Source organism: Neoarius graeffei, chromosome 4 (genome assembly GCF_027579695.1).
Source record: "Neoarius graeffei isolate fNeoGra1 chromosome 4, fNeoGra1.pri, whole genome shotgun sequence".
Classification (NCBI taxonomy): Eukaryota; Metazoa; Chordata; class Actinopteri; order Siluriformes; family Ariidae; genus Neoarius; species Neoarius graeffei.
In genome coordinates, this window is record NC_083572.1 from 72,580,581 (window position 1) to 72,603,877 (window position 23,297).

The 23,297-nt window shown below is 41.2% G+C and overlaps 1 protein-coding gene across 1 annotated transcript; it reads left to right on the forward strand.

Annotated features, from left to right (window-relative positions):
• The first annotated feature begins 128 nt into the window (after positions 1 to 128).
• lrrc41 (leucine rich repeat containing 41) lies at positions 129 to 22,810 on the forward strand. The gene is made up of 10 exons (XM_060919671.1): positions 129 to 360; positions 3,905 to 3,991; positions 8,140 to 8,210; positions 11,230 to 11,851; positions 14,907 to 15,131; positions 15,265 to 15,414; positions 16,141 to 16,239; positions 16,350 to 16,478; positions 21,730 to 21,802; positions 22,507 to 22,810. The coding sequence occupies exons 1-10, from the start codon at positions 282 to 284 to the stop codon at positions 22,724 to 22,726; spliced, it is 1,755 nt and encodes a 584-aa protein (XP_060775654.1). The 5' UTR covers positions 129 to 281; the 3' UTR covers positions 22,727 to 22,810.
• Positions 22,811 to 23,297: the final 487 nt, after the last annotated feature.

The following is a 23,297-nucleotide window of genomic DNA, read 5'->3' on the forward strand; positions in this document are numbered from 1 at the left end:
ATATTTAAAAAAAAAATACGAAATTGGTCCAGGATATGCACTTTAAGATTTAAAAAGTACACACGACACATTTTTTTTGGCTTTTATTTTGAAACTGTAACGGAACTTGTTTACTTTGGTGAACTTCACACATCAGCCCTCATTGCGCATAAACAGAACTTCGTTATACATGTTCAGTGCATTTGTGTCAGATCAGATGAAATCGGATCAAAACTGTCAAACTCTGAGGCTTTCCTGTAGCAGGAGAGAATATTTGTACGGGTCGGTTTTGGTTTCCAAACATGTGCAGCTTCACTCTGGTGCAGATGTGCATCAGGAAAGTGGCTCAGCATATGGATGTGCTGGAGAGTCAGGCTGGGGGTAAGGAGTGTGTGTGTTTTAATTATCATCCAGATAGTGTTGCACAATTTTGAATGATAAATTACACATGCAACATTTAATTTGCTGTTCAGCAAACAAATTCAGATGATAGAAGAGTTCAGGAAACTTTCTCTGGTTTTGCCTGTTGATGCTGAGTCAACTCATTCAGGCCAACCTCTCTCTCTCTCTCTCTCTCTCTCAAATGCCCTTTATTGGCATGACAAATCATACGTTGTATTGTGAAAGCATTCACAGGAACAGTAGATCATTAACATATTGTGACACATGAAGCTGCATGTGAGATGAAATGTTTGTACATTGAGGTCTCTGTGCATGCACACACAACTTAACCCGAGTGACCAACAACATACCCAGAGCAGTCTGGAGAACAGGCGGGGGTTCGGTGCCTTGCTCAAGGACACTTCAGCCATTCCTGCTGGTCCAGGGAATCAAACCAGCAACCTTTTGGTCCCAAAGCTGCTTCTCTAACCATTAGGTCATGGCTTCACAAACTATATACATACACACACATATGATGTGTGTGTGAGTGACGGTGTGAGCTGTTGCAGTATGTTTGTTCATAGGTGCATCACTGAGTGGTCACTCCACTCTTTATCACTATTTTTCGCTCTCTCTGTCGCTCTGTCTCTGTCGCTCTGTCTCTGTCGCTCTGTCTCTGTCGCTCTCGCGATCTCTCTCTGTCGTTCTTTGTCTGTCGCTCGCTCTCGTGCTCTCTCTCTGTCGTTCTCTCACTCTGTTGCTCTCTGTCTCTCTCTGTCGCTCTCGCAATCTCTCTCTGTTGTTCTCTCACTCTGTCGCTCTCTCACTGTCACTCACTCTGTCGCTCTCGCACTCTGTCGCTCTCTCACTCTGTCACTTTCTGTCTGTCTCTCTGTCGCTCTCGCGATCTCTCTGTCGCTCTCACGATCTCTCTCTCTCACTCTCGCGATCTCTCTCTGTCGCGATCGTGCTCTCGCTCTGTCGCTCTCTGTCACTCGCTCTCTCTGTCGCTCTCGCGATCTCTCTCTGTCATACTCTCTCTCTGTCGCTCGCTCTCTCTGTCGCTCTCGCGATCTCTCTCTGTCATACTCTCTCTGTCGCTCTCGCGCGCTCTTGCTCATGCGCACTCTCTCTGTTGTTCTCTCTCTCTGTCGTTCTGTCGCTCTCGCTCTGTCGCTCTCACTCTCTGGTTGGGCCTGAGATGTGTGTTTTGTCTCTCAGCTGTGTGCATTATTCAGTAGGACAGTGAGGATCTGTTGCTTGTTGGGGATGTATTCTATATGTCGTCAGTGTGGATCCTGACTATAAAGGATCCTGTGTTACACTGACGACATAGAGAGTACATCTTCAGTCTTCAATAAGCGGCAGATCCTCACTGTCCTGCTGAATAAAGGTGATCAGTTATCAAGATAAATGGAAATAAATCTTCCTAAAGAGACGCAGACACAACAAACATGATAACATTAATGCAGGGAAGCATACTCAGTTTATCACTGCACGATTATAGTGTTTTTCTGGTTTAACAATTATTATTGAAATTGCAAATGTAATGCAAACTAATGTCTTTTTGTTAATTAGAAGGTAGGCTAAGAGTTTGTTACACACAGGTGGGCAAAGAAGAACAGACTCCAGTGACAGTATATCATACTTTTTCTGGTTTAGAAAATTAGTTGTTTGTGAGTCAGTAGAGGCCTCTCCTCACACTAATGCTTCATCAAAGTTACTCAGTGCGTTTACATGCACATCCAAATCGAGCTGCTGTCGGTAATCGAGCTAAGGGTCCCAGCAGGGGTGCCAGAGAAATCCAATCCTACATGCACACAAGGAAATCGAGCTATTGTGTGAGGTACGTTGTGCACCCGAGCCACAGGTGGCGCTACACACCCCATCGTGTTGGTACACTTCCGGTTGTCGTCATGAAGAAGAGCTATTCAAGAGTATAAACAAAGTTATCAGTTCCGTGTTCACAAGAAGAACGACGACGAGGACAGCAACCAGGGCTTAATTTGAGCCGGAACATGACGGAACAAGATCCGTAACCTCCGTTGTCGGATCCGGCAGCTATTTTCATTTCATTCGGTGTTCCAGCAACTATTTAAATGGATCAGATCACTTCCGTGACCATCACAAAGGGAAAAAATCAAACAATAAATTAAATAAGTAAATAAAAATTTGTTTAGTGTTCGGTTTTGATTTTGATATCTGTTGTCGATTTCTCTCCTATGACATCCACAAAATCTATGCGAAAGGGGAAGAGGGAGGGACATGGGGTGTATACGTCCGCTCAATAGAACACCGGGTTTTTTGTAGCCGTTAGCTTGCGCTGTGGAAAAAATGGCAATAAAACAAGAAAGCTTACTAAAATTTTTAAAATTAATTCTCCAACTTGTTTTGTAAACCCTTTATTTCTTAACTATTACTTGAATTGATTGCACTTATGTTTGCTGGCACTGCTTTTAAATTATTCTCTTTTTTGGGCTTTTTCCACCTTTATTGCATAGGACAGTGTAGAGACAGGAAATGAGCAGGAGAAAAACAGGGAGGGCTCGGAAAATGACCGCAGGTCGGAATCAAACCCGGGTCCCCGGATTTATGGTATGGCGCCTTATCCACCTGAGCCACCTGTGATCTGATCTCCAATGGTGAAATAAACCGGTTGTGATATGAGTACAGTGTTATTTTAGAAGATAAATTTAATATATAATTTAATATATAGCCTAATAAAAAAATAAAATTTTATAACATATCACGACATATTACTGTCTGTAACTGTTCATCACTAAAGCGTTTTCTAAGATCATAAAGTCTGATATTATTTTTTTTTACACACACAATAGGCGTGTGTGCGTAAAGTTATAGTAAACCACCCCCCGCCTTTTTTTTTTTTTGAGTCGCCGGACCCACCCACCTCCTGCGTTCCGGGACCTCCCACTTCACAAATTAAGCACTGACAGCAACATCGAGATATATATTCAACTCCTTAAGCTGAATGAGCATGAACTCTATCTCCTCATTGCTCCAGAAGTGCACGTTTCTACTACTGTTGTCATGCCGACCGAGGCTGTTTTTTTTTTTTTTTTTTATTGCAATAAAACAACAACAATGACATTGACATGTGACAATAAGGTAAAACAAGAGCAAATGACTAATACAAATATATAAAGACATAAAGTAAATTACATTAATCAACTAAAAGAAAAAAAAAAAAATCCGACCGAGGCTGTTGTGTTTCCCGCTTGTGGTCTCGTCACTCGTCACTTCCGGAAGGGGCAGTGCTGAAGTAAGTAGCTCGACTACGTAGCTCGATAGGGTTTACATGCGCTAAGTAGCTCGGCTACAATCGCATAATCTAGGTCGCGTAGCTCGATTACGAGAAATCCAGTTCGGTTTGATTTCAGCCGAGCTAAGGTGTTTCCATGGCATTTAGAACTTCGATTTCAGTCGAGCTACGGCAGAAATTCGATTTTCTCTGTGTGCATGTAAACGCACTGAGTGTCTCTATAAACCTCTTTTTTTAAGTTGGTGTTGATGTTGTTGATTCTAGATTTGCCAGCCTCACTTCTTAAAGACTTGATGCCTCACCTGAACATGTATTACCTGGACAGGATTGAGAAAGCAGCTCATCTGAAAGGTAAAAACGCACAGACATATAGAGAGCAGTTATTTTGTTCCCAGGACAGACTCTGGATTCACCGTTACCCTGACTAGGAAAAAGTGTTTACTGAAAATGAATCAATGAGGTTACATGATCTAACTAAGATGTATGTAATCTGTATCTACAAAATGTGTTCTTTTTGTCATTACACTGCGCACACAGCCCACGACTGACTTGGTGTATTACTGTGGTCTCACGTGATTATTCTCGGATCTCTTACAAACTGGGTTTACATTAGTGCTGAACATTGTCATGCTGTTTATTTCAGTGGCCTTCATTCTGGTCCATTGTCCTGTTCATTCATCCATTATCTATGCAGTTTATCCATCAGGATCACGAGGAAAGCTGCAGCAGGTCACCAAGCTAATGCAGAGACAGAGGCTACGTCCACATTAATACAGTTTAGTTTTAATACATATCACTTTTACTATGTTTACGCCTGGTGTCCACACTATTCTGGAGTTTTTGAGTCCCAAAACAGAGATTTTTGGAAATGTTGCTGGCCCTGTTTCAGTTTGAAAACGATGATACAGACACCCATGTTCGCTTCCTGATTGGGTCTTATCATTCACAACTTATTCTTCCCTGATTTGTCATGCTATTATCACGCAACCCTTTTCCAGAAGAAAACAAACAGCATCAGCTGCTTATACCGGCACACGCATGCCCAGTGTACACAAATGTTCATGTGATATGTGGTTTTTTTTGGCATGTTAGTATTGACAGAGGTTATTTCTGATATGGAACTAAAATGCCCATCTGGACAGAGATTATTTTTACTTAAAACTAAAATGTATTAGTGCAGACATAGCCAGAGATGAACAACCCTTCACACTCACATCTACAGGCAATTTAGAGTAGCCAGTTGGATTAGAGTAGCCTAATCTGTATGTCTCCACAGGGAGAACATGCAAACTCTGCACAGAAAGACCCCAGTTAACCATGAGGTTCAAACCCAGAACCTTCTTGCTATGGGGCGACACTGAAAACCACTGCACTGCTGTGCTGCCCTTGTCATGTTCATACCTCTCCTATTTGTTTTTTACACAGATGTTTCCAACCAGCTATGAAATTAATCATGACCTCATAACGGGTTTTTTTTATTTCCGAAGCAAAAATTTATAAAACTAGAAAAAAATACAAGGTGATGTTTTTTACAGGTGAATAAATTGCTGATCTCATTAAGCATTGTTTCTAGGAACTCTGCGCTCACAGAGTATATATCTTTATTATTCATTCATTCATTCATTTGTTGGGATATCAGTCCATTGCAGGGCATCATGCACATTCACATGCACTCCCTCATTCACTCATCAGGGGCAATTCAATGAAGCCAGTCCACTTACCTGTATGTTTTTAGGAAGGAACTGGAGAACCAAGGAAACCCATACAAACATGTTTATCATCATTAGGATGCAGTGCTGCAGCACAGCAACCTATGGGCTCCCCTAGGGGAGCCCATAGGTTGCAGTGCAAAGCACTGCAACTATTGTTCTTCTACGTGTTTCTTCTTCTTCTTATATTTATTATTCCTACGTGAATTTCGATTTCGAATAACTCAATAACCGTACGTCGCACACAGACAAACAATATATCAAAACGTGCGGCTCGATCGGACTCGCTATGCTATTACTTTTCTCTACAGAATACGATTTTTTTGCGACGTAGTCGCGAAAAAATCGTCCAAAAAAAACCCATTCATTTCTATGGAATTAATTGGAAAAAAAAGCACTTTTTCAAACATCCGCTGCTCTGGCATGCTTTCACCTAGAGACGTGATTCAAACTCTAAAACGTAGGAAAACTTCTCCTCTGTGGATTGGGCATTCAACTTTTCTGCTAGGTTCTACACTTTCGGATCAGTCCCGGCTCAAACGCCATGTGGGTTCCGGGAGAAAATCCGGCTTTTGAATGGGTGTCTATTGCGTTACACACCAGTGCAGCTCGTTTAGTTAGAGTGTAGAGAGCTTGAAAAAATAACTCAAACTTTCTCGCTTAAACTGTGTTTTCAGCCACAAATTTCACTCTACAGATATGATTTTCTCAAAAGTAGTAGTCACACTTGTTCTGATTCACACAATGTGTCTACCTAAACGATAGGATTTACAGTTTTTGAATGAGAAGCCTCAAACTGAGGAGAGGGCTGCCGAGCTGCCTCATTCACTCCCATTATAAATGTGACAGAAAAGTCACTCGTTTTTAACTCGCTCTAGTGTCCTCATTTTTAACACGACAGACAAAAAATTACATCAGTGTATTCAGGAGACCCTTGTGGCACTCACGGTGAAAGAATTTTGTGAATAGCTGCTTTCGTTTTCAAGTTATTCGTCGTTGTTCGAGGCCTGCTCCTGAGCAAAAAACAGTAGAAAATTGACAAGATCTTGTGTGACTCAGCGCTCCTGCTCAGGCCCGTTGCCATGCCGACTGGGGCCAGTGAGGGAGCGGGGGGGGGCGCTGCTGTCTCAAGCACACACATAAATCATGGCATTGTAGCTTCATAGCAGGTCACACATTCACGGCCAGCAAACATGCGTGACCGAATTGCTTCGCGCACTGCATCCTCTCACAATTTCCCCCGGGGAATTGTCCGGTCTAGTTGTATTTATTGTAGTTTTGTGTGTCTGTGTAATAATGAAATATATCCTGCACTGAGAGGCTCCGGTTGAAATTATGGATTCTCTGAAGTGACTGGCATAGTACTATTTTCTGAGAGGCGTAGCCCCAAATGCCCTACACCAATCACCTGAGAAAATCCATTATTACTGGTGCCTCTCAGTGCATGCTGTATTTGTTTTATATCCCTCATTACAAAATTCCAAACTAAAAGTATTAAGACTGGGGCGCCGTGGATCAGTCGACTAAGGCGCCATACCATAAATCCGGGGACCCGGGTTCGATTCCAACCCAAGGTCATTTCCCAATCCCTCCCTGTCTCTCTCTCCAGCTTATTTCCTGTCTCTACACTATCCTATCCAATAAAGGTAAAAAAAAAAAGTATTAAGATTGAATCTTGACATAAATTCACTGGAGGCAGCCATATTTGTTGTTTACATTGGAGCGACCTTTGACCTGCACATGTGTAATGTACCATGCTATCACCTGCCTCGTTAGGCATAATCATGATACATAGATCTACACACACAGAAATGCTCGTGGAGCCACAGCTATGACTCGAGTCAGCCATATAGTTTGAAACTGTGATGTCAGTTCATGGTATATGACATATCCAGAATATACCATGACTGACTCACACCATATCCTTTTTTTTTTTTTTTTTGACGTCACGAGCTACATTGCTTAATCAATGGTGGAATTATTTTATGTCACGTGAGCCATCCTTGGCCAATCCCTGCATGGGAATTTTTTGATGAGGGATATAATGTTTATTATTCTATCCACATTCACTGGATATGAGCAATCGCATGCTCTGATTGGCTGCTCTAATACTGGGCTATCAGTTCATATACCATGAGTAGAGAGAAACAAAATGGCGGAGTGCATCAAGTCAGATATGTCACTTTATCAAGTATTTAAAAGAAACAGAAATGGCTAAAAGAATAGTGGCGGCTCCCCCAAATTATCACCTGTTCCACACTCCAGCCCAGTCAGTGGCAGTAATGCACCTTTAAGTTGGTTTGGCAACTGCCAAAAAAAACCTAAAGAAGAAGTAGTAAATGGCGGTGCATGTTGCTGAACCAACCAAGGATGAAATAAAAACTCTGCTTGAAAACAAACCCCCCCAAAAATACAAAAAAAGCAACAAAATATGGAATAAAAGTATTTGATGGTAAGAACGTATCTTTTTTTTTTTCAAGAATTATTATAGCATTTTTCACAAATTGCAACTGTCATTTCGCCGGTTTGTGTACATTCTAAGCAGAAATGATTTTGTCAGACGTTTTGTATGAAGTTTTTATGTATCAAATTTTCTCAAAATAAAAATGCTCTGTTTCTCAAAATCCAGTGAATGTGGATAGAATAAAACAGTTATTCCACTCAATCTCATTGTATATGGCTTATAGCCAACTCGGTGCTATCAGCTCATGTACGACTCAAGTTTGTGGAATAACTTAAATATCTTTTCACTGTTGTTGATTTTCACGTTATAAATTCTCATCATTTTAGGAGTCTCATGTTCATCTGCTTGGGCAGCAAAGTGGAGGGATCTGAATCGCACATGGCGCTGGAAGTTAAAGGTGCTGGACATTTTCTTCACTGCCCTATTTTTATGTTTGGGATTCAGTTTTGGGCAGATTTTTGCATTGTATCATGCTGAATCTGATTTCACCTGTTTTTTCCCTCATTTATCAGTAACATGAACATGTGGCGTGTTGAATGATTTTGTTATTTTTAGTGGAATTCAAGTGACTCAGTCAAGATAACATTTAATATTGCTATTTTTACGCATTAGGTGAAAGAGTAACAGTCTGCACCCAGTATTTCCTATTATTCCCTACTATTGCACCATTCCTGTGTTTTGTTTGTTTTTTTGTTTGTTTGTTTGTTTGTTCATTTTGTGTGTATGCTTTATCTGTGCTGTAATATGAAAGCTAAGTGGTACCAGAGTCAAATTCCTCGTGTGTGTTCGCACACCTGGCAATAAAAGTGTTTCTGATTTTATTTTATTCTATGTTGATGCCTACAAATACAAATTTTTTTTGCTGTTACACTCACTTTCTGTGAGTCACCTGTAGATTGTCTGACACAAGACTGTCATTTGAAAGCATGCTGAAATATACCCCCACTGAGCACTTTATTAGGAACACTATACTAATACTGGGTAGGGCCTCCCTTTGCTCTCAAAACAGCCTCAATTCCTGGTGGCATGGATTCCACAAGATCTGGGAAATATTCCTTTGAGATTCTGGTCTATATTGACATAATTACATCACGTAATTCCTGCAGATTTTTCAGGTGCTGCAAATTTTCCATTCTGCCACATCCCAAAGGTGTTTTATTGGACTCTGATCAGTGACTGGGAAGGCCACTGAAGACCATTCATGTGCCTCAGCAGAAATCGAGATTTATCAGACCAGGCTACATTTTTCAGTCTTCAACTGTCCAATTTTGATGATCCTGTGCCCACTGCAGTCTCAGCTTTCTGTTCTTTGCTGATGGAAGTGCAACCTGACGTGGTCTTCTGCTGTTGTACCCCATTCACCTCAAGCGTCAACATGCATTTTTGAGATGCTTTTCTGCTCATCACAATTGTACAGAGTGGTTACCTGATCCTTACTGTCAGCTCAAACCAGTCTGGCCAATCTCTGTTGACCTCTCATATCAACAAGGCCTTTCTGTCAGCAGAAATGCTGCTCACTGGATGTTTTTTATCACACCATTCTGAGTAAACTATAGAGACTACTGCGCATGAAAATTCCAGGAGAAAAGCAGTTATAGAAATACTCAAACCAGCCTGTCTGGCACCAATAATCATGGCACAGTCAAAATCACTGAGATTGCATTTTTTTTCTCCATTCTGATGTGAATATTACCCAAAGCTGCTGTCCTGTATCTGCATGATTTTATGCATTACATGGTTGGCTGATTTAGATAATTGCATGAATATGTGTATGGTGTTCCTAATTCCCAACCCCGTTTCCAGAAAAGTTGGGATATTTTCCAAAATGCAATAAAAACTAAAATCTCTGCTTTTGTTGATTCACGTGAACCTTTATTTAACTGACAAAAGCATAAAGGAAAGAGTTTCAATATTTTTACTGACCAACTTAAATGTATTTTGTAAATATAAACAAAGTTAGAATTTGATGCCTGCAATACACTCAAAGTTGGGACAGAGGCATTATTACCATTGTATTACATCACCTTTCCTTTAATTACACTTTTTAATCATATGGGATCTGAGGATACTAATTGTTGCAGTTGGAATTTTTGTCCATTCTTGCTTGATGCAAGACTTCATCTGCTTAACAGTTCGTTGTCTGATTCTCCTCTTCATGATGCGCCATACGTTCTCAATCGGAGACAGATCTGGACTGGCAGCAGGCCAGTCAAGCACATGCACTCTATGTCTATGAAGCCACACTGCTGTAGCTTGTGCAGAATGAGCCCTGACACTGTCCTGCTAAAATAAGCATGGACTTCCTAGGAAGAGACGTTGCCTTGATGAATATATCTCTCTAAAATCCCAATATATACCCCAATACATCAATGGTATCTTCACACACATCCAGCTCACCCATGCCATGGGCATTGATGTCCCTCATACCATCACACATGCTGGCTTTTGCACCTTTCTCTGATAACAAACTGAATGGTCGTGTTCACTTTTGGCACGGAGAACTTAACATCCAGTTTTCCCAAAAACCAGCTGAAATGTGGACTCCTTTGACCACAGCACACATTTTCACTGTCTTTTTCAGTCCATCTGAGATGAGTTTGGGCCCAGAGAAATCAGCAGCGTTTCTGTATAGAATTGAAGAATGGCTTCCTCCTTGCATAATCCAGGTTCAGGTTGCATTTCTGGATGCAGCAGCGAACTGTGTTAAGTGATAGCAGTTTTTGGAAGTACTCCAGAGTCCATGTGGCCATATTTGTCACATTAGCATGACAGTTTCTCAAGCAGTGCTGCCTGAGGGCTCAAACGTCACGCACATTCAACAGTGGTTTCTGACCTTACTGTACCTTTTACACACTGAGATGTCTCTGAATTCCCTTAATTTTTCACAGTATTATGTACTGTAGATTTTGAAAGACTTAAAATCTTGCATTGAGCAATGTTTTTTGAAAAGAAGAACAATTCTCTCACACATTTTGGCACAAAGGAGTGAGCCACGACCCATCCTTGCTTGCAAAGACTGAGCCTTTAAGTGCTGCTCCTTTTATACCCAATCATGTTACCAATTAACCTGCTTATTGAGGAATCTTCCAGAATGGTGTTACTTGAATATCCTATCAACTTTTAAGTCTTATTTTGTTCTGTCGCAACTTTTTTTGAGTGTTACAGGCATCAAATTCTAACTTTGTTTATATTTACAGAATACAAATAAGTTGGTCAATAAAACGACTGAAAATCTTTTCTTTGTACTTTTGTCAGTTAATTAAAGGTTCATGTGAATTAACAAATTGCAGATTTTTGTTCTTATTGCATTTTGGAAAATATCCCACCTTCTCTGGAAATGAGGTTAGTATATGCTAAGTGAATTTAAGTGTAAGGTGAAAGTGTGCACTAATTGGATGCTAAACTTTCTGTTCCAGTTTTTGCAGCCGGAGAAGGAAGACTGGAAGCAGATGTGTTTGGAGAACTATTTTCACATGGTTCTGTTTAGAAGGTTGCAAGCACAAAGTTCTGCTTCTGACATGAGAGATAATGCGATTCTCTCAATGTCAGCCAAGTATGTGAGGGTTCTCTCTCTCTTCACGGCGCATGATGTGTGCAGGTTGGCCTCAGAGGAACTACGGCTCATCCTGTCCACTCTGGAGAAGGAAGTGAGGACACTCAGGTTGCTTGATGCCAAGGTGTTGCTCAGGCACAGAAAGTCAGACATCCTCTTTGTTCTGCACCGTCTTCTCGACCACGGCTCAGTTAAAAAGCTAGTTCTGAAGAGGACTCCAGATCTGTACGTCTTCAAATGGATCATGTCGAGATGTCAGGGCTCTTGCTGGATTGATGAGGGTCCTACAGCATCCAAACACCCTCGGCTGCATCTGCTTATGGATGAGCCAGTATACAACAAGTTCTGTCCCTCATGTAGTGCTAGCGAGACATGTCCCGAGGGACAGATTCACTCAGTGGAACTGGAGGTTTGTTCATTGACTGCAGTGTCTCGACTGCTGCCTTCCTGGTTGGGTCTCCGCTCACTTCATCTGTGCACTACCCGTAAGTGCTAAAATAACAATCTGTTGTCTTTTTCTGAGACACTGTATCAGATGTGTCTTTTAGGTTGCTGTGATTTAGGAAGACTTTTTAACATGATCTAACTGAATTAATACCTTTTACTTTTAAGTATATTTCAGCATTATTTATTAAGAATATGTCATATGTAATGTAGGTGCAATAGGCTTATCGAATCAGTCTCATGTAAAAAGGGATCAGCCTGATAAATTCATTAATCATTAATTCAAATGTCTAATAGTTTATAGCTAAACTATTAAAATCAATGGAATAACTTAGTGGTGATGCTGCTATAGTTTTAGTGAGTATTGTAGCTCTAATGTAATATGTTTACTCTAGATCTATAATATTCATATAACAACCAAATGGGCGAAGGCAATTAGAATACTTGTTGGCAGAGGTTGGCACTCAGTGAATGTTGTAGCAATAGACAGGACACAGTTTACTCCAAAGGTACCATTTATTGAAATAGCTGACATGAATTAGCAAACTAATACTGATCAGATATAGCAACAATAGTAGCCAAGGAACAATGCAATAAAAAATGGTGATACAATGTATACAAGTAATAATCAGTAGTGTATAAAGCAATAGTCAGTAGTAAGTAGCATAATAACCAGCAGTAAACAATATGAGAAATCAGCAGTGAATATGATGATAACCAAGGCACTAATGGTGATCAGAAGTAATGGGCTATATGCAAGTGTTACAGTGTAGGGGCGAGTGAATGTTAAAATGTGAGAGGGAAATCACGTGTTTGTGTGTCTGTGTGTGTGTGAGTGTAGGCGTGTGCGTGCATGTGCGCAGCTGCGCACTAATGAGATGAGGAGGCGCTAGGGAGAGAGAGCGTGTGTAGGCGCACGACAAGGATGAGGGGAATGAGGGAACGAGGCTGTGCGCAGGCGAGAGATAGGTGTGGTATGTGAATGTAGTGCGCGAGCCTTTGTGCTAGGCTCCGCCTAAAGGGGGGGTGGACAACAAGGAGAGCACATGAGGGAGAGTAACAAAGGATCTGTAACTTAAGAGCTAGTCTCAACTAGGCCTTAAACCCAAACTTCTGCCCAACCCTTAGCTACTCCTGAAATCCCAATGTTGAGGGGTGTAGTGCAGTGGAGGGAGTTAAAAAGAGAGGGAGAGAGAGAGAGAGAGAACACATGCACAATCTAACTAATACAAATAGTAAACAAAGCAAATAAAAAAACACGCAGTCTAAGACCGGCTTTCATGTGAATCAAAATGCGTACATTTAAACCATGAATGAATTCAAATAAACAACACTCTTTGCATTAACTAGCCACAGCTAAGACTAACAATTGCCCAGATGCCAGCCTTACTTGAGATCGCTCTTGCTTGGCGACCGAAGGTGCATCGTTTATTATCCGAAGACAGCGCGGGTCCAGAGAGAAAACAGTTCTGTTCCTTTTGCTTTTACAGCTCGTCAGCTGAAGATCTTCAGTGTCCCGTCGGTCGTCCGATGATCTGGAAGGAATCTTGCTTGTAGTTCATCGACATTGCGAAAGGGAAAAGGGATCTGGTCGCCTTTTCTCTTTTAAAATACTGCGTGGGCTGCAGTAACTAACCGGTTCAGTTATTATTGCAAGTATGCGAAGATCAAATACATTGAACTTTGGCTAAAGGCCGGTATCAATAGCTTGTTCTTTGTTCTTCTTTAGCACAGATGCAACAACGTCTCTCTTTCACGCGTGGGGATCCACCACCAGAGAGAAAGAATTTCGATTCCACCGCGGGTTTTAAAGCACAGCCGTGACGTCACTGTATTTGGTATCCGGTATCATCTCTGTACCCAATACCATTACAGTGAGTGTGAGAAGAATGGGCGGAGATAGAACATGGCATTGAGTACAGGGATTGTTGTGTTCAATGCTGTAACAGTGAAAAGGGAGAAGATGGGCCATAAAGTGAAGCAGGGAATTGTGGATACTATGGCTACAGCATGGCAGCCCCCTACAGTTATGACCCATTGTTTGTTTTCAATTTTAATTCAATACCAGTGTCCAAGCTCTGAGGGTCAGCAGATACCTGACTGGCGCTATAATGCTAATCTTATACTGGTCCAAAAATGACACTGATCTGACACTGATGTGATATTGATCTGACGCTGATGTGATATCGGATACTGATGCAATATTGATCCGATACTGATGCGATACTGATACCTTGCCACTGGGGTTGCACAAGTCAGTGCATACTGTGTGCCGTTCCCAAACCCAGATAGATTTGGGAGGGTTGCGTCAGGAAGGGTATCCGGTGTAAAAACCTATGCCAAATCAAATATGCGGAACAGATCTGCTGTGGTGATCCATAACGGGGGCAGCCAAAAGAAGGAGACTAATGCGATACTGATGTGACATTGATCTGACACTGATGTAATATCGGTCCGATACTGATATGTAATACTTATAGGATACTGGTCCGATACTGATGTGGTATTTATAGGATACTGATTTAATGCTGGTCCAATATTGGTGTGATACCGATGTGGTACTCCTTGGATGCTGATTTAATACTGATGTGGCACTTATAGGATACCAATTTAATACTGGCCCAATACCTATGTGATACTGACTTTGGTTCAATTAAATAATTGCCAAGGCTGTCTAATGGGGTTTGTGTTAATAATAAATTTAAGACGGAAATAATAAGTGCTTTGTGCAGGAACTTCACTTTAGATGTGTTTCCACTGGAGGTACCAGGAGCAGTCTGTTTTCAAGAACCTTATTAGTTTTTGCACTGACTGTGTTTAATTAATCTTAACAGTCTGAGTTGCTGTGTCAGTATTACACTGTGCACACACAAATGACAGAAATCTGTAACCTGTGAATACTACTTATGAATACTAGTTTTGCTGTACAGACATATGACCAGATGTCCATGCATTCTCACTGATGGTATTCCTGTACAGGCAATGAGCCACTTTGCAAGTTCAAATGTCATGCCCATAATATCAGTGTCTTCCTCCTGCTGTATATCTGTATTCTGTTTGTATATTGTATTATACATGTTGTGGACGTGTGTGCAGAGCTTGTTTGTGAGAAGGAAGTGGTCGACTTGGTGGAGTCTCTCAGAAAGCTTTTCCTGAACCCACACTGTTCCCTTAAAGACCTGAGTCTTGGTAACATGTGTGTTCAGGGACATTTAGCCAGTGTGCTGATTTCCTGCCCCACACTGCAGACCCTCTCACTGGAAATCAACCTGCGGTGGGACTGCAACACCACATCCAGCGTGCAGTTCACACCAAACATACGTAATGTTGCTTTTATTGTATTATTATAATTATTTAAAATTTTATTTATTTATTTTTTTAAATGTCACAAGTTCACTAATGATTATTTGTTATGATGTTATGGTAAATTATATTTATTATTTTTCTGATGTAGAACTCTCCCTTGAGAAACTCACCTTGAAGGCAGTCGAGAACCAGACGACTGTAAAGTGTTTGCCGGCTGTGCTTCAACACGCCCCAAATCTCAAGAGCCTTCACATCACAGGAGTACGGCAGGCTCTTTCCCTACTACGCACATTGTCAGGTATTACAAAAGTACTTCATATAAAACACACACACATACAGAATGAAAAATGAAATGTACTAAATGTGTTTATTTTTTATTCTTTTTTAAAAATTAATTTATTTATTTATTGCTTTTTCTGAAAATAGATAATGGATAGAAATTTAGTTGGCTACAAGGCTGCTTATAAATGTATCGATTATTTACAAAAAAAAATCATGTAATTTATTAAGAATTAATTATATCATAATGTTTACTGCTTTGCCTGGATATACTTTGCTAAGTAGATGTATTTTCCCTTTTCCAATAGATAATTGTTCCCTTATATATTTGAAATTATTTTTGATGTGTATTTTCTGAATAGATTTATTAATATTTTTATCCTTTAGTCTCTAATCAATAAGAAGTTACTCTTTATTTACTGATTTGCATTTTCACTAAACTGTAGTTAATTGTCCTTTTTCGCTGATTTTCTTCTGTTTTTATTATCATTTTGTTTGTTTGTGGGGTTGTGCACTTTGTCGCAGTGAAGTGTTGCTCTGCACTGAAATTTCAGGAGGCCATTGTATTGTTCTGTGTCTGTAGTTCCTGTGAGAATGATCTGTTAGCAAGAGTTCAGTTAAATTCAGTCTTCTCCAGCTATTATAATTAAGGAATATTATAATTAAAGAGTGCAATAATTAAAGTGGATCTCCAGGTAATCCCTGATCTTCCTTATAACACTAAGAAAACGTTATTTCTCTCCAGAGTCCAATCCATTCCTAAAGGTACTAATGTTGGAAGACATAAACCTGGCAGACTGTCGCCGTGAGATTCTTCATCTACTCGAGAACTCTGTTCTAGAAGGTAACAACAAACGTCACACTTTAAAAACAATAAAAGACAAATCCGACTCATTTTAATTTATTAATTTAATGTACTTTATTCCAGTCCTGTTGTTTTCCTCATGATTTCAGAGCTGTCCTTGAAAGACTGTAGGCTGCTAGAGAAGTGCATGGAAAAGAAAGACTTCCTGATTCCATTTGTAGCATCCGCAAAGGAACTTCCTTCTCTACGCTCTCTGTCTCTGTCTCAGAATCGGCTTGGTGAGACTCGCATCACTAAATCATGTACACTTATTCCTTCAGTTTGGTCTTATCTTGTTGGACCCAGCAACACCAGGGTTTGAGTAAAATACAAAGTACTTACAGTGCCTTGAAAAAGTATTCATACCCCTTGAACTTTTTCACGTTTTTCCACCTTACAACCACGAACTTAAAAGTTTTTTTTATTGAGATTTTATGTGATAGACCAACACAGAGTAGCACATAAATTGTGAAGTGAAATGAAAATGATAAATGGTCTTCAAGGTTTTAAACAAATAAAAATCTGAAAAATGTGGTGTGCATTAGTATTCAGCCCCCCTGCATCAATACTTTGTAGAGCCACCTTTTGCTGCAATTAAAGCTGCAAATCTTTTGTGGTATGTTTCTACCAGCTAGACACTGAAATTTTTGCCCATTCTTCTTTGCAAAATAGCTCAAGCTCAGCCAGATCGGATGGAGAGCGTCTGTGAACAGCAATTTTCAAGTCTTGCCACAGATACTCAATGGGATTTAGATCTGGACTTTGACTGGGCCATTCTAACACATGAATATTCTTTGATCTAAACCATTCCATTGTAGCTCTGGCTGTATGTTTAGGGTCATTGTCTTGCTGGAAGGTGAATCTCCTTCCCAGTCTCAAGTCTTTTGCAGCCTCCAACAGGTTTTCTTCCAGGATTGCCCTGTATTTAGCTCCATCCATCTTCCCATCAACTCTGACCAGCTTCCCTGTCCCTGCTGAAGAAAAGCATCCCCATAGCATGATGCTGCCACCACCATGTTTCACAGTGGGGATGGTGTGTGCAGGGTGATGAGCAGTGTTAGTTTTCCGCCACGCATAGCGCTTTGCATTTAGGCCAAAAAGTTCAACTTTGGTGTCATCTGACCAAAGCACCTTCTTCCACATGTTTGCTGTGTCCCCTACATGGCAAACTGCAAACGGGACTTCTTATGCCTGTCTTTCAACAATGGCTTTCTTCTTGCCACTCTTCCAAAAAGGCCAGATTTGTGGAGTGTACGACTTATAGTTGTCCTGTGCACAGATTCTCCCACCTGAGCTGTGGATTTCTGCAGCTCCTCCAGAGTGATCATGGGCCTCTTGGCTGTTTCTCTGACCAGTGCTCTCCTTGCTCACTCTGTCAGTTTAGGTGGACAGCCATGTCTTGGTAGGCTTGCAGTTGTGCCATACTTTTCCCATTTTTGAATGATGGATTGAACAGTGCTTCTTGAGATGTTCAGAGCTTGGGATATTTTTTTTATAACCTAACCCTGCTTTAAACTTCTCCAGAACTTTATCCCTGACCTGTCTGGTGAATTCTTTGGTCTTCATGATGCTGTTTGTTCTTCAGTGTTCTCTAACAAACCACTGAGGCCTTCACAGAACAAGTGTATTTATGCTGAGAGTAAATTACACACAGTAGGACTCTATTAACTAATTAGATGACTTCTGAAGGCAATTGATTGCACTGGATTGTATTTAGAGGTATCAGAGTACAGGGGCCTGAATACTAATGCACACCACATTTTTCAGATTTTTATTTGTTTAAAATTTTGAAGACCATTTTATCATTTTCGTTTCACTTCACAATTATGTGCTACTCTGTGTTGGTCTATCACACAAAATCTCAATAAAAAAAACTTTTAATTTTGTGGTTGTAAGGTGGAAAAATGTGAAAAAGTTCAAGGGGTATGAATACTTTTTCAAGGCACTGTAGGTTTAGGGTATTCTTATTCTTATTATTATCATTCATTCATTCATGAAAGTACAAAAAAAATCATGAAAAATAACTTAAGTGCTCAAATTGGAGAAAGATATTTAATGTTATGTGTCACAGAATACATTTCAAATGCATTAGCTTAGTAATGGGGTAAAAATATGTCCTCCCAGGTATTAGGATTGTTACGGAAAATGTACAGAGCATCATAAAATTGGTTTTGCCATCTGTCCTTTTGTGTAGTTTGCGCTTTGATTAGATAACGTGTGCTCAGTCTATCACCTTTCAGTTTTTCCTACAAACATATTTTAGCGGAAAAATAATGACTGAGTAAATAATCCACTTGGTTCCTGTTCATTACACCTGCGACTGAGTTCATAACACGCCTACAGAAATGTCACCAAAGCAGGCTCGAATAACTTGGCCCACTGGAGCGCAAAACTAGGTGGGCGTGTCACACTGTGCAGCCATGTGACAAGGCTGTTGCTGATTGGCTGCATGAACCAACAGCACTGGGCTGGTTACACATTTAGCCCTCAGCCTTGCTTCATATCATTCTAGTGGTGTTGTTACATTTGGGTTCAAAAAAATTGCAGCAGATAAGATGATGTTAATACCAGAAATATGAACCCTTATATTGAGGGTTGGGGTTTTTTTGTTTGTTTTTAAACCTTTGAAAGATGGGGTGGGGGTTAAGCCCTGCTAGTCTATTGATGCGAGCTGCCCGTGCCTAATATTATATCAATAATAAGAATGTTAAACATGTTTCGAGACTTTTTTTTTCCGAGAAGGAAGCCAAATTATTTTCTAATAAATTAAGACAAGGGTGACACAGTGCTACAGTGATTAGCACTGTTGCCTCAAGAAAAGAAAGTTCTGGGTTTGAACCTCGCGGTTGATGGAAGCCTTTCTGTGTGGAGTTTGCATGTCCTCCTCATGCCTTTGTGGGTTTCCTCTGGGTGCACCAGTTTCCTCCCACAGTCCAAAGACATGCAGATTAGGTCAACTGGCAGTGTGAATGATTGTCCATCTCTGTGTTAGTCCTGCAATAGATTGGCGACCTCCCCAGGGTGTACCCTGCCTCTCACCCAGAGTCAGCTAGGATTGGTTCCAGCTTCCCCACAATGGATAAGCGGTATAGATAATGGATGGATAGATGGAAAATAAGACAAGTTAAAACTTTAAATTAGTAAACAAAAATGTCCAGAAATAATCTCATCTCATTATCTCTAGCCGCTTTATCCTTCTACAGGGTCGCAGGCAAGCTGGAGCCTATCCCAGCTGACTACGGGCGAAAGGCGGGGTACACCCTGGACAAGTCGCCAGGTCATCACAGGGCTGACACATAGACACAGACAACCATTCACACTCACACCTACGGTCAATTTAGAGTCACCAGTTAACCTAACCTGCATGTCTTTGGACTGTGGGGGAAACCGGAGCACCCGGAGGAAACCCACGCGGACACGGGGAGAACATGCAAACTCCACACAGAAAGGCCCTCGCCGGCCCTGGGGCTCGAACCCAGGACCTTCTTGCTGTGAGGCGACAGCGCTAACCACTACACCACCGTGCCGCCCCCAGAAATAATGATAATCTTAATAATAATCAGCTTAATAATCATGTTTGATGTATTGTGTTCTGATAATAGGAAATACTAGATCAGTTTCACTATGCTAAAAATGTCCATTTTTTTTCTTTTTTTCAGTATAAAAAGTAAAGTACTTATTTGGGACAATGATAACATTGAAATCTGTGGTTCCTTTCAAATGTTTGTCTGTGAATGTTTATGTTTAGCACCTATGGTTTCGAGTGTTTAACAAAATGAATTTCAAACCTGCGATTCTCATCTCATTATCTCTAGCCGCTTTATCCTTCTACAGCATAGGTGGCCAACCCGCGGCTCGCGAGCCGCATGCGGCTCTTTGCCTGGTGTCATGCGGCTCTCACCTTCACGTCCAAGTTGGTGTTCGTTTGTGGTTTTATGTGCGTTTTCGCTTCACTGCAGTTAATTACGGTTATTTTATTAAAGGTGCTTCGCTTGGTTTCATTACGGTATTTTCACATCATGACAAATGCGCAGGTGCGTGAGATATGCTAAATTCCCCTACAAGTAGCACTTCTGCTGCTGTGTGTGTATATGTGTGTACATTTGAGTATGTGAATGTGTGCTGATGTGAATTCAGATACACTACAGGCCAAAAGTTTGAACATACCTTCTCATTGAAGTAGCGGGTGACCGTTTGTGATGCTAACTGCGTGTGTGAGTATTGTACTATCCCTGCTGCTGAGGCTTGGGATACGCGCTGGGCGCGCAAGCCTGAGTAGTGGGTGAGTGCTCATTCAGTTTTGATGCCTTGAGTGAGAGTAGAGTATACTGTAAGTGTAAATAGTCATGAGAATACAGAACACATTGAATGAGAAGGTGTGTCCAAACTTTTGGCATGTAGTGTATATACATTATGTATTTGTTCATTTGTTTTCCAGTTATCAATTTGTGTGTGTGCGTGTGTTCTTCTTTCAAAAATTTGAGCATTGTATTATATTTTATCTATATTTGCACTTGCACTGATCACTGTTCCCAGTGCCTATGGAGCTTGTACTGTTTGAGGAAATTAAATTAGCACTTTAATTTCCATTTTCCGACTGACTGTATTTATTTGAATACTTATTTATTTGAATGCAGGTCTTGTGCAGGTCATGCAATTGAGAATTCAAGCTGAATCAAAATGGCTTTTGCATTTTCGATGTTAAACAGGTAACTCCAAAATGCACTAGAACACAGGAAATTGCATCTAAGAAATCCAAAATTTTTCGGGGGAGGCCCCCCGGAACCCCCCCAATGGGGGGAATCCCCACATGTAAACAATGTCTGCCTTTGTGCCCCACCTACAATTTTCTTCACCAGTCGCCACTCTTGAAAATGACTGGGCTGTGGTCTTGGTACTGCAGTAAATGTATCATCATGTTGGTGTGGGGCATTGGTTAAGTTGGAGTGTGACATCAATGTGGCTGTGTGTGTGTGTGTCCGCGCGCGCAGAAGTAAGGGTAATTGTGTGCCCATGTTCATGTGCCGATGTGGCTCTTTGCCGTAACACAGTAAGAATTGTGGCTCTTGGGCTCCGACTGGTTGGCCACCCCTGTTCTACAGGGTCGCAGGCAAGCTGGAGCCTATCCCAGCTGACTACGGGCGAAAGGCGGGGTACACCCTGGACAAGTCGCCAGGTCATCACAGGGCTGACACATAGACACAGACAACCATTCACACTCACGTTCACACCTACGGTCAATTTAGAGTCACCAGTTAACCTTACCTGCATGTCTTTGGACTGTGGGGGAAACCCACGCGGAGGACATGCAAACTCCACACAGAAAGGCCCTCGCCGGCCCCGGGGCTCGAACCCAGGACCTTCTTGCTGTGAGGCGACAGCGCTAACCACTACACCACCGGGCCACCCACCTGCAATGTTACTTCTTAATATTTTACTAATCTTAGGAAAATGTTATGATAATGTGCTAAAAACTGAACTGTCTTTCAGCTTCAAGTGTCATCGAGGTTGCAGATCTGTTTTTAGTAGAACATCCAGGCAACATAAACAAATTGGACCTCAGGTAATATTGCTAACATAAAGTAGTCTTACATATTTCTGGTAATATTACTGATACGTAGTTTCTTTTGTGTGTTGTAAATTTTTGATTTGTCGATACAGAAGGATGAGAAATTAAAGGAAAAATCAACATGTGGTTGACGTTACTGTTCCTGCTGACAATCTGTTCATCTCATTCTCATTATCTTATTATCTCTAGCCACTTTATCCTGTTCTACAGGGTCGCAGGCAAGCTGGAGCCTATCCCAGCTGACTACGGGCGAAAGGCGGGGTACACCCTGGACAAGTCACCAGGTCATCACAGGGCTAAAGATCACATTAATGTGCCAATTCAGTTTTCATGCATTAGTCATTGAGCTGGCACTTTTTCCAGCTAAATTGACTGATGTCTTTCCCATAGATCCTAAATGTAGATGTTGCTTTAGTTACTGTTCCTGTTGAAACACAGCCAGTTGAGCAGTCTGCCCAAATAGTGAACCCTTTTTCAAACTCGCATACATCTTTTCCTCTTACCAACTTCATCCAAATTTCAAGTCACCTGGACCTGCTTGGTCTTTTTATATATACCACAGAGCATGGTAGGACGTCACCTGCTAACTGTATCAGATGATACACTTATCTGGAAGCATCATGATTTCTCCAGTTCAGGTTTATTTGACGATATATTTTGGCATATAAGGAGACATGTTTTCTTCAACTTTCCTGCAGCTCAAACTTCATCCTCCCTGCTGACCTGCTGGAGTTCAGCCGAAGGATTGAAGCGTACCACCCTCTTCACCGATTCACACTGGACCTGCGCTTTAACCCACTTAATCGTGATCCGGAGGTCAAAGGTCAAGCCCTGCAGATGCTCCTTCCATTCTGTGAAATTCTGACTGATGAATGGGACTTCAACTCAGTCATGGTGGATCACGTTAGTGTGATGTGAAGAGACATTTAATGCTAGATACCCACAGTACTGGGTGTATTTATTTGTTTGTATTATTTTTGAAATAAAACTATTTTTCTACTGCGTAGTAGTTTTGTGCAATAATGTAATTTAAGTAGTGGGGGTTTTTTTGGCAGGGCTCCCACCTGAATTAATCAGGGGTGATAGCGTTCCGGCGCCGCGCCGGATTTCCGGCGTACCGTGGCTGGGGGAAAAAAAAAAAAATCTAGTTCGCCCATTGTCCTGTGTCATTCTGAGATGCGCAGATAGACAGTAAAGGGAATTCCGAATTCCCTTTACTGTCTATCTGCGCATCTCAGAATGACACAGGACAATGGGCGAACTAGATTTTTTTTTTTTTTCCCCCAGCCACAGTACGCCGGAAATCCGGCGCAGCACCAGAACGCTATCACCCCTGATTAATGATCATATCAGTTTTTCTTTGGCTGATCAGACACAAGATACACCACCACTCTTGCTGGAGTAGTTAAGGGTTAGGTGCCTTGCTCAAAGGTACTTCAGCCAGCCCTGCTGGTTTAGGGAATCAAACTAACAACCTTTTGGACCCAAA

Coding starts and splice junctions, on each gene's coding strand:
- lrrc41 (XM_060919671.1), top strand. CDS start 282: ATGTGCAGCTTCACTCTGGTGCAGATGTGCATCAGGAAAGTGGCTCAG. Junction 361..3,904: donor GCTGGAGAGTCAGGCTGGGG/GTAAGGAGTGTG, acceptor TGTTGATTCTAG/ATTTGCCAGCCTCACTTCTT. Junction 3,992..8,139: donor GAAAGCAGCTCATCTGAAAG/GTAAAAACGCAC, acceptor TCATCATTTTAG/GAGTCTCATGTTCATCTGCT.